Source organism: Miniopterus natalensis, chromosome 11, assembly GCF_054644295.1.
Source record: "Miniopterus natalensis isolate mMinNat1 chromosome 11, mMinNat1.hap1, whole genome shotgun sequence".
NCBI lineage: Eukaryota > Metazoa > Chordata > Mammalia > Chiroptera > Miniopteridae > Miniopterus > Miniopterus natalensis.
The window spans coordinates 38791937-38805992 of NC_142091.1; the positions used below are offsets into that span (position 1 = coordinate 38791937).

The window sequence follows — 14056 nt, forward strand, 5'->3', positions numbered from 1 at the left end:
GCACACATATATATGTTATTTTTTACATTAAAATTGGAAAACAAGAATACTTAATTATAAATCCTTTTCTTTTGAAATAAACTTCTTTGATTTGGCTAGAAACTTGATACTCTTACTTCTATACTAAGCATTTGATGGGCATTACAAGCATTCATTTTTAAACCATTTAATTAAGAGCAGATTTAGAACCAAGATGGTGGCAGAGTAGGTGGATATTACACACACCTCCTCCCAGGACCAAACTGGAATTACAACTAAAATATAGAACAATCACCCTGAATAACCAACTGAAGAGAAGTCTTATAACCAAGGATTTACATAAGCCACATCAAGACTGGTAGGAAGAGCAGAGATGCAAAAAGGGCTGGCCCCCCTCCCACAGACTGAGATTCTGGAGGGATGTCTTAGTTGCAAAGGTTTCCTCTGAGAAGTATCTGATCTCAACCCCAAGCCAGGCTCCCCAGCCCAGAGCACCAGAGCCCCAGAGCCAGGAAGAGGCACTCACATAATATCTAGCTGTGAAAATCAGTGGGGATTCAGTTTGCCAGGGAGACACTAAGTCTGTTAGAGACACAGGCACACTCTTAAATGGCCAACACACAAAATCTCCTTTGCAGCCACTCACCCTGGGTTTTGGCGGAGGGAGGGCGGAGCAGACTAGAGCTGCCTGAGGAGAGACTGAGGTTTGTGACCCTGGGGAGAGGGCTGAAGGGACAGCCACCAGAATTCCAGAGCTGAGTTCTACCACACCGCAGATGCCATCTTTCTTAGGTGGAGCACTCCCCTCCCTAGGCACCAACCTGGAGGAATGCAATAAACCCACCCTTCGTACTCCCTGTCACACTACCCTGTGGAGCTTGTGCCTTGTTGAGGAGTCAGCTGCCTCGGCCAGGGTATAGAGGTCTGGGTAGACTAAGAAGGTATCAGTGACTGAATTGTGTGGCTGTGAAGCAGGGGCCATTCCCACACTCTCCTGTAAACCTGACTGGTGCCTTCTCCTCACGGGAGATCCCCTAGCCTCAATCTTCCAGTTCCAGGTAGCCCCACCCTCCCCAACTCCCTGTAGCCCTGCCTTGCTGATTTCAGGTTCTGGGTAGAATCAGGGACAGACTGAGTTGTGTGGCTCTAGGTTGGGGGCCATTTTTTCCTCACACCCACAACCTAAGCAGAGCTCTCCTTTCACAAGGCCAAATCTTCCTCATTTTCTCCCTAATAAAACCTGCTGGCCTCGCCCTGACAAATCCCTGAAACCCCACCACAAAGATGTGCGAGCACCCACCCCATGGCAGCTAGACTTGGTATATACTCTTGGTATTTGCTGGGTGGCCACAGACCCAGCACTGGCACCAAGTATTGATCTGGTGAACCCCACTCACCCCTACCTGGTGACTCACTAAGAACCAGCCCCATGCAACTCAAGTACTGCTAAAGTCTCTTTCAGTGGCTGAGCCTAACAGGCAGGTGGAGGCAGATCTCAGGGTGCTTTAAGACTTCTACGGACCTGCTTCTGGCCCGGTCCTGGTAAAAGCCAGCCTTGATGAGCAGCTTGGTCCTTACCATGCACACCCAGGCCCAGCAGAGACAGCTACAAACAGTGGATCACTTTAGCTACAAACAGGTTGCCCAGAGCCAGTCACAGGCTGCAAATGCTATTGGCCTACACCAGAGTCCCTCTCAAGAGGACCCAAACCAACACACCCAGAGGCCAACTTTAGACAACATCAGAGCAGGGTCCAATTAGCTTCACAAGAGGCCTATCCAAAGGGAGATCTCAGTAGGCACCAGACCCTGATGAGATGAATTCCACTTCGTGTGGTCAACACCTGCATAGCAGCTGGTACACTGTGGTCAGGGCTGATCCTCACAGTCAGCTAGCCTGAGGATTGACCTCCAAACAAATGAGACAATAACAATCAAGACGCAATTACAACAGGATGGCCCACATAATCCACACAGGGAACATTCCTAGAGCACCCAGCTCAGGTGATCAAGGAGACTGTATACTACATAAGGCCACCCTATCATGACTGGGACTATAGCAGATCTACCTAATACATAGAAACAAACACAAAGAGGCAACCAAAATGGGAAGACAAACATATCCCAAATAAAAAAACAAGAAATCTCCAGAAAATGAACTAAATGAAATGGAGGCATGAGGGATTTCAGAGGGAAGGTTGGGGTGGGGGAGTGGGTGGGGAGAGATTAATCAAAGAGCTCATATGCTTGTATGCATAACCCATGAACACTGACATTGGTATGGGAAAGGCCTTGGGGGGTGAGGGGGATCAGTGGGAGGAAAAAGGGGACATCTGTAATAATTTCAACAATAAAGATAAATTTAAAAAAAGAAAATGGAGGCAAACAATCTACCAGACACAGAGTTCAAAGTAATGGTTATAAGGGCTCAATAGCATGAAAAGGGAACCCTCGTGCACAGTTGGTAGGAATGTAGATTGGTGCAGGCACTGTGGGAAGCTCTATGGAGTCACCTCAAAAATTTAAAAATGGAACTGCCTTATGACCCAGCAGTTTCACTTCTGGGAATATATCCAAAGAAAACCAAAACATCAATTCGGAAGAATATATGTAACCTTGTGTTCATTGCAGTGTTATTTACAATAGCCAAGATTTGAAAGCAACCCAAGTGCCCATCAGTAGATGAGTGGATAAAAAAGCTGTGGTACATTTACACAATAGAATACTACTCAGCTGTAAAAAAATAAATCTTACCTTTCGCCAAAGCATGGATGGACCTGTAGAATATTGTGCTAAGTGAAATAAGCCAGTCAAAGAAAGACAAGTACCATATGATTTCACCTATACGTGGAATCTAATGAACAAAATAAACTAACAAACAAAATAGAAACACTCATAAATACAGAGAACAGATTGACAGCTGTCAGAGGGGAGAAGTGTTGAGGAACTGGGTGAAAAAGGTGAAGGGATTAAGCAAAGGGGGGAAAAAACAACTCAGAGACAACAGTATGGTGATTACCAGAGGAGAAGGGAGTTGGGGGCAGGTAGAAGAAAGTAAAGGGGTGTTCATGGTGATGGAAGGAGACTTGACTTTGGGTAGTAAACACAATACAATATACAGATGATGTATTATAGAATTGTACACCTGAAACCTATATAATTTTATTAACCAGTGTCACCCCAATAAGTTCAATATAATTTTTTAAAGAGTAGATTTAGTTTTTATTCAGTTTCATAACAAGATAACCATTTGCAGACATAGGTATTTCCAGAGAAAGTTGAATCTTGGCAAGATAGTTTTTGATAGGGTATTAGCCCTACAATATTTGTAAAATTTATTATTTTCAAACATATTTAATTCTAAATATTGTACTGCACTGCATTAACCACCAGATGTTATGCTTTTAGTGTAAGTTAAGAAAGGTGAATTGAACAGTGGTGTTTTTATAAGGTTTGAAATAAAAAAACTCTTTTTGGGATATCAGTCTTTAGCTCTACAATTTTAGGAATGTATTTCAAGCTGCCACTTTCATTTCTGGAAATTCTATTTCAGCATAGGAAAATAGACCAGATTGTTCCTTGCCAAAGAAATTTCCCAAAGATACAATCATCAGGGAATGAATAAATTGAGTCACATATGGTTTCTTGTGGAATACACTTGCAGATAAGTCATTGAATTGTTTATGTAACCTGTAATTTCAATTAAAATGGCCCTGTATTTGAACCATACCTGCTAATGGTCTGAGGCTGAGATTTCTTCTTGGAAAACATAAACCAGGAGACTTCTTTTAACTCAAGCTCAAAAACATTTAACACCCACCTAGTACTAACCCACCTCATGTTCTTGTAGTAATAACAGACTGCCATACTGCTTATCCAGTTTATCAAGAAACCATTGACCATGTGAGTTAATTTAATTCATGTATTAATTAAATACATGTGTTATTTAACTTTTAGCTTTTTAGAAAAAGTAAACAGACAGTGAATAGGTTCATGGTTCTGTGTCTTAGCAACACGTTGCCACTATGGATTTAAATTTTGAAATAAGTCCCTTGTCAACGGAGACCATTGCAGGAGAATCATCCATTGTCATCAGTCCTTAATAAACTTTTCAATACTTTTTTTAGTTCGGAGAAATACCATTTCCTTGATGACTTGTTTGTGATGAACATCTCATCCATAAGTTTTCACTCATCAAAATTCTCATTGATTCTTTATAAATAAACACAACTATCACACAGTTATTTTTATCTCTATTCCTATGAGCTACAAAGAAGAATGCCACGAATTATTTAACATTCTTACCCAACTCACCTCATAAGTTTGCAGCCATACCACTAACATTCTAAATAACTATAATTTTAATTAGATCTATATATGCAACTACTGTTTATTACTCAAATTCTACATTCACTAGACATTCTTTTATAAATTTTACCATCTATAAGAGACTGATATCTTAAAGCTTTTCATCTTAATAATTTCATGTCACCAGTACCACTTACTTTATTAGTATTTTAAAAACAAATCCTATTTAAATTTCATTACGTTTCTGTTTATTCCATTTTCATCATGCATCTTTTCCACATACTGAACATAGTTCTATAATTTGTTTCATAATGCTAACTTTTGACAGTCTCATTTTGTTTGCTTTATTTCACCATTTGGAATATTCTCTTCCACAAAGAAAATGCCATCTCCCATTTCTTTTGAAAATCATAGGTCTCTAGTTCTCTCTTTTATGGACAGAAGAAATATTTCACTTTCCTCTTGAGTCTACTATAAGAAAGACAACAACCTACATAACACAAAGACATTAAGGAAATACTACAAACAATTCTATAAATTTGACAATTTAGATAAAATAAATCAATTCCTTGAAAACCATACACCAGAAATCACTCAAGATGAAATACATAACCTGCATACACCTATAACTAATAAAGAAATTGAATTTGTGGTCTCACTTATATGTGAAATCTAATGAACAAAATTAAGTGATGAACAAAAAAGATCCAGAGACATTGAAGCCTGCAACAGACTGAAGTTTTTCAGAGGGAAAAGCTGGGGGTGGGGGGATTAACCAATGAATTTATATTCATATATGCAAAGCCCATGGACAGACTGGAAATCGAACCCGGATCCCTGGATCCTAGGTCAACGCTCAACCACTGAGCCACACCCGGCTGGGCTAAAAAAATTTTTAAATGTGTTGACCTGCATAAGTGTGAAAAATAGACATACTAATATGCTCTCTCTGATATTGATGGATGTTATAGGTGTAGTAGATGATTTTAGACAGCTTAATGCTAAATAGAGCCTTGAGACTGAGAGAAGACTGAGTGTCGTTCAGGCGGTTCTATTATGGATGTGAGAATCATGTTCATGGATGATATGGGCTTCAGAAGAGATGTGGTAGAATGCTGATCTGAGATGGCCCTAGAAAGGAATAAGTCAACTTCCCTCTTTCTGGCTCATGAAAGAAGTATCCATTGGAGAAGACTGATGAAATGGGGACATTTTAAGAAAGAGATGTTTAGTTAAAGTGATGATAGTTTGTACAAAATAGAAGTTCTTGCCCCAGCCAGGTGGCTCAGTTGTTTGGAGCATCATCTCATACACCAAGAGGTTGCAGATTCGATTCCTGATCAGGGCACATACCTAGGTTGCAGGTTCGGTCCCCAGTCTGGGCACGGACGGAAAGCAAACCGATCAGTGTTTATCTCTCACATTGATATGTTTCTTTCTCTCTCTCTTAAAAAAAAAAAAATCAAAAAAAAAAATCAATGAACATATCCTCAGGTGAGGATTAAAAGGAAAAAATAGAAATTCTACAGAGCTCAACGAAGGGGAGTTAGCAGAAGAATGAACACAAGGGTGAACAGTTGGAGAGGAACATGACTGAGATGAATAGGAATGACTGGGTGATGAATACTGGAGTATGTTGGGTACATTATGTGGAAGCAGAGGGGTCAGTGAAAATCCCATGGACTGGTAGGAATTGCTAGGACAATATTCTGTTTTATATCTCCAAAGTTTGACCCATGCTCTTTCCTCTGCCTGGAATTTTTTTTTTAATATATCTTTATTGACTTCAGAGAGAGGAAGGGAGAGGGAGAGAGATAGAAACATCAATGATGAGAGAGTCATTGATCGGCTGCCTCCTGCACTCCCCCGACTGGGGATCGAGCCTACAACCCGGGTATGTGCCCTGACTGGGAATTGAACCTAAGTCTCCTGGATTCTAGGTCCATGCTCAACCGCTGAGCCATTCCTGGCTGGGCTGCCTGGAATGTTTTACCTCAACCCACCTCAGCGTTATCTGTTTCATTCATATTTAAAATTCTAAACTCACAAGTTTATATTTCACTGCTAGAACCATCCCTGGCACTCTTTCTTCACCTCTTCCCCAAGCTCAGACCCCTCTTTAGTTGTTCCCATAGCACCCAGTATACATCCTTATTTCAGAACTCACCATTTTGTATTAAAAGTACTTCAAGTTCCCCTCTAAGATGCTATGATCCTCTGGGTGAGGTTTCATGTTATATCTCTTTGCCTCAGGCAGGTAGCACAGAGCCTAGGACTGAACTAGTATCAACAAATATTTGTTATTTGAACAGAGGAATAGGGCAGCACCTGTGTTTGATTGTAAGATGGGGTTGGCAAGTACCTGGACCTTCTTTTTTCTTCCGGGGCCACTAGTAGCACAGTCCAGTGAGTTGTTTTGTGACTAGTTCAGGTCTGCTTAGGGAAAAGCAAAACTCCGTGGCCAGCCAGTAGGTCATTGTTAAGGCCAAGGGCACAACCATTATTCTCAGTGTCTCCTTTGTTTCTAGAATACATTTGCAGTCTTTGGGCAAGTGATGAATAGCAAGGGAACACTTGCTGACATTTACATTTGGGTAGCCAGGATTTTATGTGATGCTATTACAGTGATCACTGCACAGAGTATTTGGCCCACTGCATTCCTGTCCATTGTCTTTGTAGAAAATCCTGATGATGAATAGATTTAAAAGACTGTTACCTTGTTCATGAACAGAATTCTCATCAGGACCCAACTGTTTTATCTGTACCTTGGCAGTTTCTCTCCTTAGATTATTTCATTGATCTTCCCAGAGACATCTTAAAACATCTAACTGCAATCTTTCATTTTTGTTTTAGGCCATTCATCATTATTTGATTCTCTTTTTCTGCTTAAACAATTCCTTCTGGGTTTTTTGTCATTGTAGCTGAACTATCAATACCACTATTCTTTTCTTTTGGAGTATATTCTTCACTTTGTTCTGCAGAGTTGTGCTCTAGGATCTATTTTATTTTTTATTCCTTCATTAGGCTTTTCTCCATTAGGCTTTTCAGAGGACTAGAGAGCCATTTTTTTTTTTTTTAAACTAGAGAGCTTTTTAATAAAGAACCTGAACTCACAGGAATGAGATGATAAAGGAAACTTCAAGTGATTATTTTTCATCTAGGTGTTTCTCCCTCCTCACCCTGCCTTATCCTCAGCATAGAAGTAGGGCCTTATTTTTCTCCGATAACTAACGACGACAACATGGAAGGTTTTAAGTCATTCTGTTATTGTTCAGTCCATTAGACAATATCAGGCATCCTAGACTTGTACGCTGTGTACTATGCTATTTAGTCCACAGAAAAACAAATATGACAGTCTATGCCTTCAAGGAATTCATAATATAATCAGGATGAAAAATAAGCTAAAAGTTACAAATACCTCCTATACTTTTCTGACAGTTATATCATCATATGAGCTTCTCTGTGTAAGGAACTTAGCACAGCTTCTGGCCTGTACAAGAGTGTTCAATAAATGGTGGTTATATTGATAGATACATACAGAGTAAGTGGAAACATGAAGAAGGGAGTGGCCATGACATCCTTTGTATCCTGGATACAAAGAAGTTTACACAGAGAAACTAATACTGAGGAAATTGCATATACAAAAGTATAGGGAATGAATATAAGGTTCATTTAGAGAACCCTAAGTAATTGCTATATCTAGAAAAGAGGGTTTGGAGGAGGGGAAAAGAGTGAGAGATGAGGCTTCTGAGGTAGGCAGAAATTTGAACTTGGTCCTATAAGGAATGGGGCCATTAATTTATAGTAAGCAAGGAGTCTTAAAATTAGCCAATTCTAAAGACAAGTTCTGATATATTGCATGTCTCTTTCAGGTCTCACTTGCTCTGGAGCCTCTGTCTGAAACTTATGACAGCTACAACCTACTTACCACTGACATGACAGAAAATGTGCTTTTATCTGAGGAGAGATTCAGAGAATATACTGAACCCAGCAATACCCAATTTCTGGCTCCATCAAGACCTCATAGGATACCTACCACCAAAATTAATGGAAAAGAATTAACAGCCAACAGTAGTAGATCAACCACTCCAAGGTAATTACCACACCTAATACCAGTCAATCCGTCAGCTAATTCCCACTGCACTTATAATTTCTGCCATTCATTTTGTGATTGGGTAAAAGACTAAAAGTAGTCGCTTGTTTAGCAAATAACTATTAAATACCCACTGTGGTCCTCATCCAGTACCAGGTGCTGGGCATAGGAATCAATAAGACACATACAAAATAGTCACAGGGATGTAAAATACAGAATAGGGAATATATCAATAATAATGTACTAACTATGCATGATACCAGGTGGGTACTAGAATTATCGGGAGGATCACTTCGTAAGTTATATAATTGTCTAACCACTATGCTGTACACCTGAAACTAATATAAAATATTGAATGTCAACTGTAATTGAAAAATAAAGTAACAAGACACAATTCCTGTTTTTGAGGTCTGCTTACAGTCTAGTGGGGAGGCCAACATACAGGTAAATAAGTATGACTAAGTCATATACAGGTCATATGATATAAGTCCATGAGGAAAGAGGGAAAAGGCAGTATTTTGTGAAACAGAATGGAGTAAGAGGAATAGCTTTTGATTTTAAATAATTATGAAGCATGTGCTTTGTATCAGGCCCAGCACATGGCTCTTTATTTCATTGTCTCACTTTAGCCACAACCACACGTTAGTCGGTAAAGCATCTCGTATTTATTTCATTTGGGACATGAAAAACAGATTACAAAATCTAAGCTACACTGTTATTACTATAAACCACTGATCTATTTTCTATCTCTGACAAAGAGGAATGTTACCGTAATAGATAATAAACTGCTGATGTTTTTTATTTTAAAACAGGGGAAAGGACCACTTGTACTTTGCAGAGAACTCTGATACAATAAAGGACTCTTATTTTGGACTACAGCATCATCTTAATTCAGAACAGAGTTTAGAGTCTGTGACTCTGAAAGGCAAAGCCCCACACAAGCAGATGTCTCTTCTCAACAGTTCTGAATTCCAGCCTCAAATTAGGACTGTTGCCATGAGTCGAAGTGACTCATGCATCTCTTCTTCAAACAATCCCCCTACCAAGGACCTTCTTTCGGGTATGTATATATTTGTGAACTGAGATTGAACTATATTTATCAGGATTGTGCTGCCTGTTAGCTAGCCTACACAGAGAACCAAAACTTCTGTTTGAACTGAATAGCCATATAAAAGAGCCCAGAATTTCTCACCATTTAAAGGCAGCTCTATTAAACCACTAAGTTACTTCTAAATAGTAGGTGCTTATAATTGTAGGTTTGGGAAGGAACCTGGTAATGGGGGAAAGTCTTTATCATAGAAAAACATTAGTTCTTATTTGTTTCCAAATAATTCAAGGCAAATAAGGTTTTGTCTAATCATCAGCATTTACTTGTATGACTGTGCAGAGGCCAGTACTAAATCTGTTTCACATCCTGAAAACTGGTCTGAGTGGGAACATTCAGTGCATAGCAACTGCTTATCTTAAGCCTGGGAATTAAACATGACTTGCAGGCAAACAGAGGTAGAAAGGAGCCACTTTACCTATGAAAGGGCTTAGACTGAAATAAAAAGCAAATAGGAACTAGATCAGATTATCTCATGTTACGGAGTGGTATTCTAAAAGCAAATGAGGTAGCTTATACATTAAGCTGTTATGGTCAATTATTTATCTCTGTGATATTGAGAGCATGACAGGAATTTGTCTCCATCCTCACAAGTAAAATTTCCACAGTAGAATATCTGCAGTATTAGTAGGAAAATCTTTTAAATAACTATTTGGATACATAATTTACATTAGTAAGGGTATTTTTTTAATGAAGAAATTTTGTTTATATTTGTTAAACTGTAATGTCTCTGATCCCCTATTTTTTTAAATATGCCTTGATTATAATCTATTAATTTTAGTCTTTAATGCAACCTAGGCTACATTAATGAGAAAGAAATTTGTCCCACTGTACTCAGCACTTGTCAGCTCACATCTGGAATATTTTGTGTAGACCTGGGCACCAGACTTTGAGAAAAATGTTTGTCCACTCATTAAGCAGTTATTTTTCAGCACCTATTAAATGCCTGACATCCTTGTAGGTGTCAGGGATACAGCATTCTAAATTAAAAACAAAACAAAAAAAACATAAACTCCTGCCTTATGGATCTTATATTCTAGATAGGAAGACCAGTGGTAAACTAGATAAATAATTATGTAGGGTTAGATGGTGATAATAGCAATGGGAAAATATGAAGCAAGGAAGGTGTGAGGAGATGTTAGTTTTACGTAGGTTGACAATAGTAGACCTCATTCAGAAGGTAACAGAGTAAAGCTCTAAAGAAGATGAGTTCCTTCTAACAAGAGTAAGTAGTCTTGTGAAGGGACGACCAAGAAATACTTATATTTAGCCTTGAGAAAGCAGCTACCATTTAACTGAGCTAATATCACGTGCTAGCTACTGTACCAAGTGCCTTATACATGTAATTTTTAAAAAATCAAGTGAGGTAGCAACTTTTATCTCCATTTTTAAAATGAAGATATAGACTTAGAGTTAGGGAGGTCCCACCCTGTCAAAGAGGGCAGCTGTTCCTCAGGTCTAGTTCATTATTGTCTCAGACTCTGAGGCAGGATCCTCTGCCTTATCCTATTGTAGATTTGTTGTTAACCTAGGCTTTTTTTTTTTTTTTTAATCCAAACTGTGCTAACCAACTGTTAAAGCCAAACAGAATATGCCAGGTACAACCCACAGTCTGCCAATGTGCAACCTCTTCCAAAAGAGTTAATAGGATCAATAGGTTTAAAGATAAACCAAGACAGATTGTGACTCAGTGTGAGTTAGTAGTTCTACCTGTGCAAAATGAGAGGACAGCTTCAAAAGGTAGTGAATTCTCTATCACTGGAAATGGTCAAGCACAGGCTAGATAACCTTCTGATGGGACTCTTACACATTGGATTAAACCACCAAGTAGGCAGATACAATCTTTAAAGGTCCCTTCCAACCACAAGATTATGGAGGACTACGATTAAGTGGGTCACTTTAGTAAGTAGGTCTAGACTTGAGATCATGGGAGGGATATAACAATGTATAAACCCAGTTATCTTCCTGGTCTGTCTTTATTGTACTGACATACTGGAAAGGGGGATACAGAGCTGAATTAGTCAACCAGCTAGTATTTATGGAAAACTAACTATATACCCGGCTTCTAAGAGTTGGGGTTTAGAGTAGATGGCAAGGAGTTGAAACAAAAACCAGAAGCTTGGTACCTCAATGTGTTTAGCAGGAGCTTTGCCCACGGCATGTAGGAAGTACACAAGAGTAACATTTGTCCTGAACTCACCTAAGTGTCCTTCCTTTGTGTTCAGGAAATGATTTTGAGTTGAGGTGAAGGAAGATGCCATGACAGCTCTTATAGTGTAACGACCAGCTTCCTCTTGAGATGGGGAGATAAGATATTTGTGTTCCCATGCCTTAGACTTTAGAGAAGCTTTTCCAAGAATGGCTGTTTCAATAATGAATTCACTTGGAGGCCAATAAATGGACCACCTGTGCTCAGATTTTTCCTACTTGTTCTCTTAAAATCCATTTCCTTTTTAAAACCTGCCTTTGGAAAGTATCATTTGAGTTCCTGTTTTGTGCCAGTCACTGTTTTGAGTTTTGGGGTTAGAATAATAAATAAGATACAGACCCTGACCTTAAGATATTTAGTCTAATAAAAGAAACAGGCTATAAAGCAGAAACAGTACAATATGAGTGATACATGCAACTGTATTTTTATTAAAGTATTTATTAAAACATTTTATCAGCCTTAGCTAAGGTTTGGCTCAGTGGTTAGAGTGTCAGCCCCTGGACTGAAGAGTCCTGGATTCGATTCTGGCCAAGGGCATGTATACCTCAGTTGCAGGCTTGATCCCTGGCCCCGATTGGGACGCGTGTGGGAGGCAACCATTTGATGTCACTCTTTCACATTGATGTTTCTCCCCCCCGCCCTTCCACTCTCTCTGAAAATGCAATTGAAAAAATATCCTCAGGTGAGAATTTAAAAAAACAAAAAACATTTTATCAAATGCCTGATATATACCAGGTGTACTGTACCAGGCACCGAGGATACAAAGACCAACAAGAGCCAATCTCTAGAAGTTGATGGGGTGAGATAGAAAATTATAACGCTGCATGATAAATTCTTTGATGGAATTAAATACCTAGAGCTTTTAGAGCACAAAGGAAGTGTTGTGTTTAAGGAATTGAAAATAGTTAAGTATGATTATATCATAAAGTACCAGTGCTATTTATCTCTAGAAATATTTTGGGTATCAGTAGAAAAATTATTTTTCTACATGGCCCTGAAATCAAATAAAGTTGATCGCCCTGGCTGTTATAGCTCAGTGGTTAGAGTGCTGGCCTTTGCACCGAAGGGTTGCAAGTTTGAGTCCCAGTCAAGGACACGTGCCTGGGTTGCAGGTTTGATCCCTGCCTGGGTCTGGGCACATGTGAGAGGCAACCAATCTATGTGCCTTTCTCACATCGATGTTTCTCTCTCTCTCTTTCCCTCTCTTTCCCTCCCTCCCTCCCTCCTCCCCTTCCTGCCTCCCTTCCACTCTCTCTAAAAATCAATGGAAAAAATATCTTCAGGTGAGGATTAACAACAAAAAATTTTATTATTGTTACTTAACTACTTTATTCATAAAGCATGTATTGAATGGGCCCACCTCATTAAAGAACTTTTAACTAGCCTGGCCAGAGTGGCTCGGTTGAATATCAAGCTGTGCACCAAAAGGTTGCTGGTTCAATTTTCTGTCAGGGGCATGTGCAGAAGGCAGCCAATCAATGTTTCTCTCCCCCCCCCCCATCTTTAAGCATGTCCTCAGGTGAGGATTGAAAAAAAAACAACACACTTTTAACTACGTCACATAAAACCAGTACTAACTAGAAACTAAAAGGAAAAAGGTTTCCTGTCCCATGGCAGCTTCTTTAGACAAATTTCCAGTTCTATCAGACCTTATTTTTTTCACTTTTTCTCACTGAATAAACAAGAGAACCATTTTCTGGCTGAGTCCCAGTGAGACTTCTTAAAATTAAAACAAAAATATGACCCTGACTGGGTGGCTCAGTTGGTTGAAGTGTAGTCCCATACACCAAAAGGTTGTGGGTTTGATTCCAGGTCAGGACACATACCTAGGTTATGGGTTCAGTTCCTATTCGGGGTATATATGGGAGGCAGCCAATTGATGTTTCTCCCTCACATCAATGTTTCTCTCAAGTGCACTGATCACAGATCACCATGAGAAATATAATAGTAACAAAAAAGTGGAAAAACTTTGAGAATTACCACAATGTAACAAAGCCACACTTTGAGAAAATACTGTTGGAAAAATAGTACTGGTAGACTTGCTCAGCACAGAGTTCCCACAAACCTTCAATTGTAGAAAACACAGTATCTGTGCAGCGCAATGCAATAAAGCGAAGTACAATAAAATGAGGTTTGCCTATATAAGGAATATATGAAAATGTTAACCGTCAGTATTCTTGGAGATGACATTGATGAGTCTGTCAGTTTCCTTTTGCTGCATAACAAATCACCACAAACTTAATGACTTAAAACAACACCCTACTTATTAGCTCACAGTCCTGTGAATCAGAAATCCAGCAAGGTATGGTTTGGTTTTCTGCTTAGAGTATCACAGGCTAGATCAAGATGTCAGCCAAGCCAA

At 39.3% G+C, this 14056-nt stretch overlaps 1 protein-coding gene across 3 annotated transcripts in view; it reads left to right on the top strand.

Annotated features, from left to right (window-relative positions):
* The window catches only part of C2CD3 (C2 domain containing 3 centriole elongation regulator), a 112369-nt gene that overhangs the window by 11189 nt on the left and 87124 nt on the right, over positions 1-14056 (top strand). For all 3 annotated transcript variants that reach the window (XM_016208464.2, XM_016208465.2, XM_016208467.2), the window contains exons 4-5: positions 8160-8380; positions 9193-9440. In XM_016208464.2, the coding sequence (XP_016063950.2) occupies positions 8160-8380; positions 9193-9440 (469 nt within the window). The remainder of the gene's footprint in view (positions 1-8159; positions 8381-9192; positions 9441-14056) is intronic.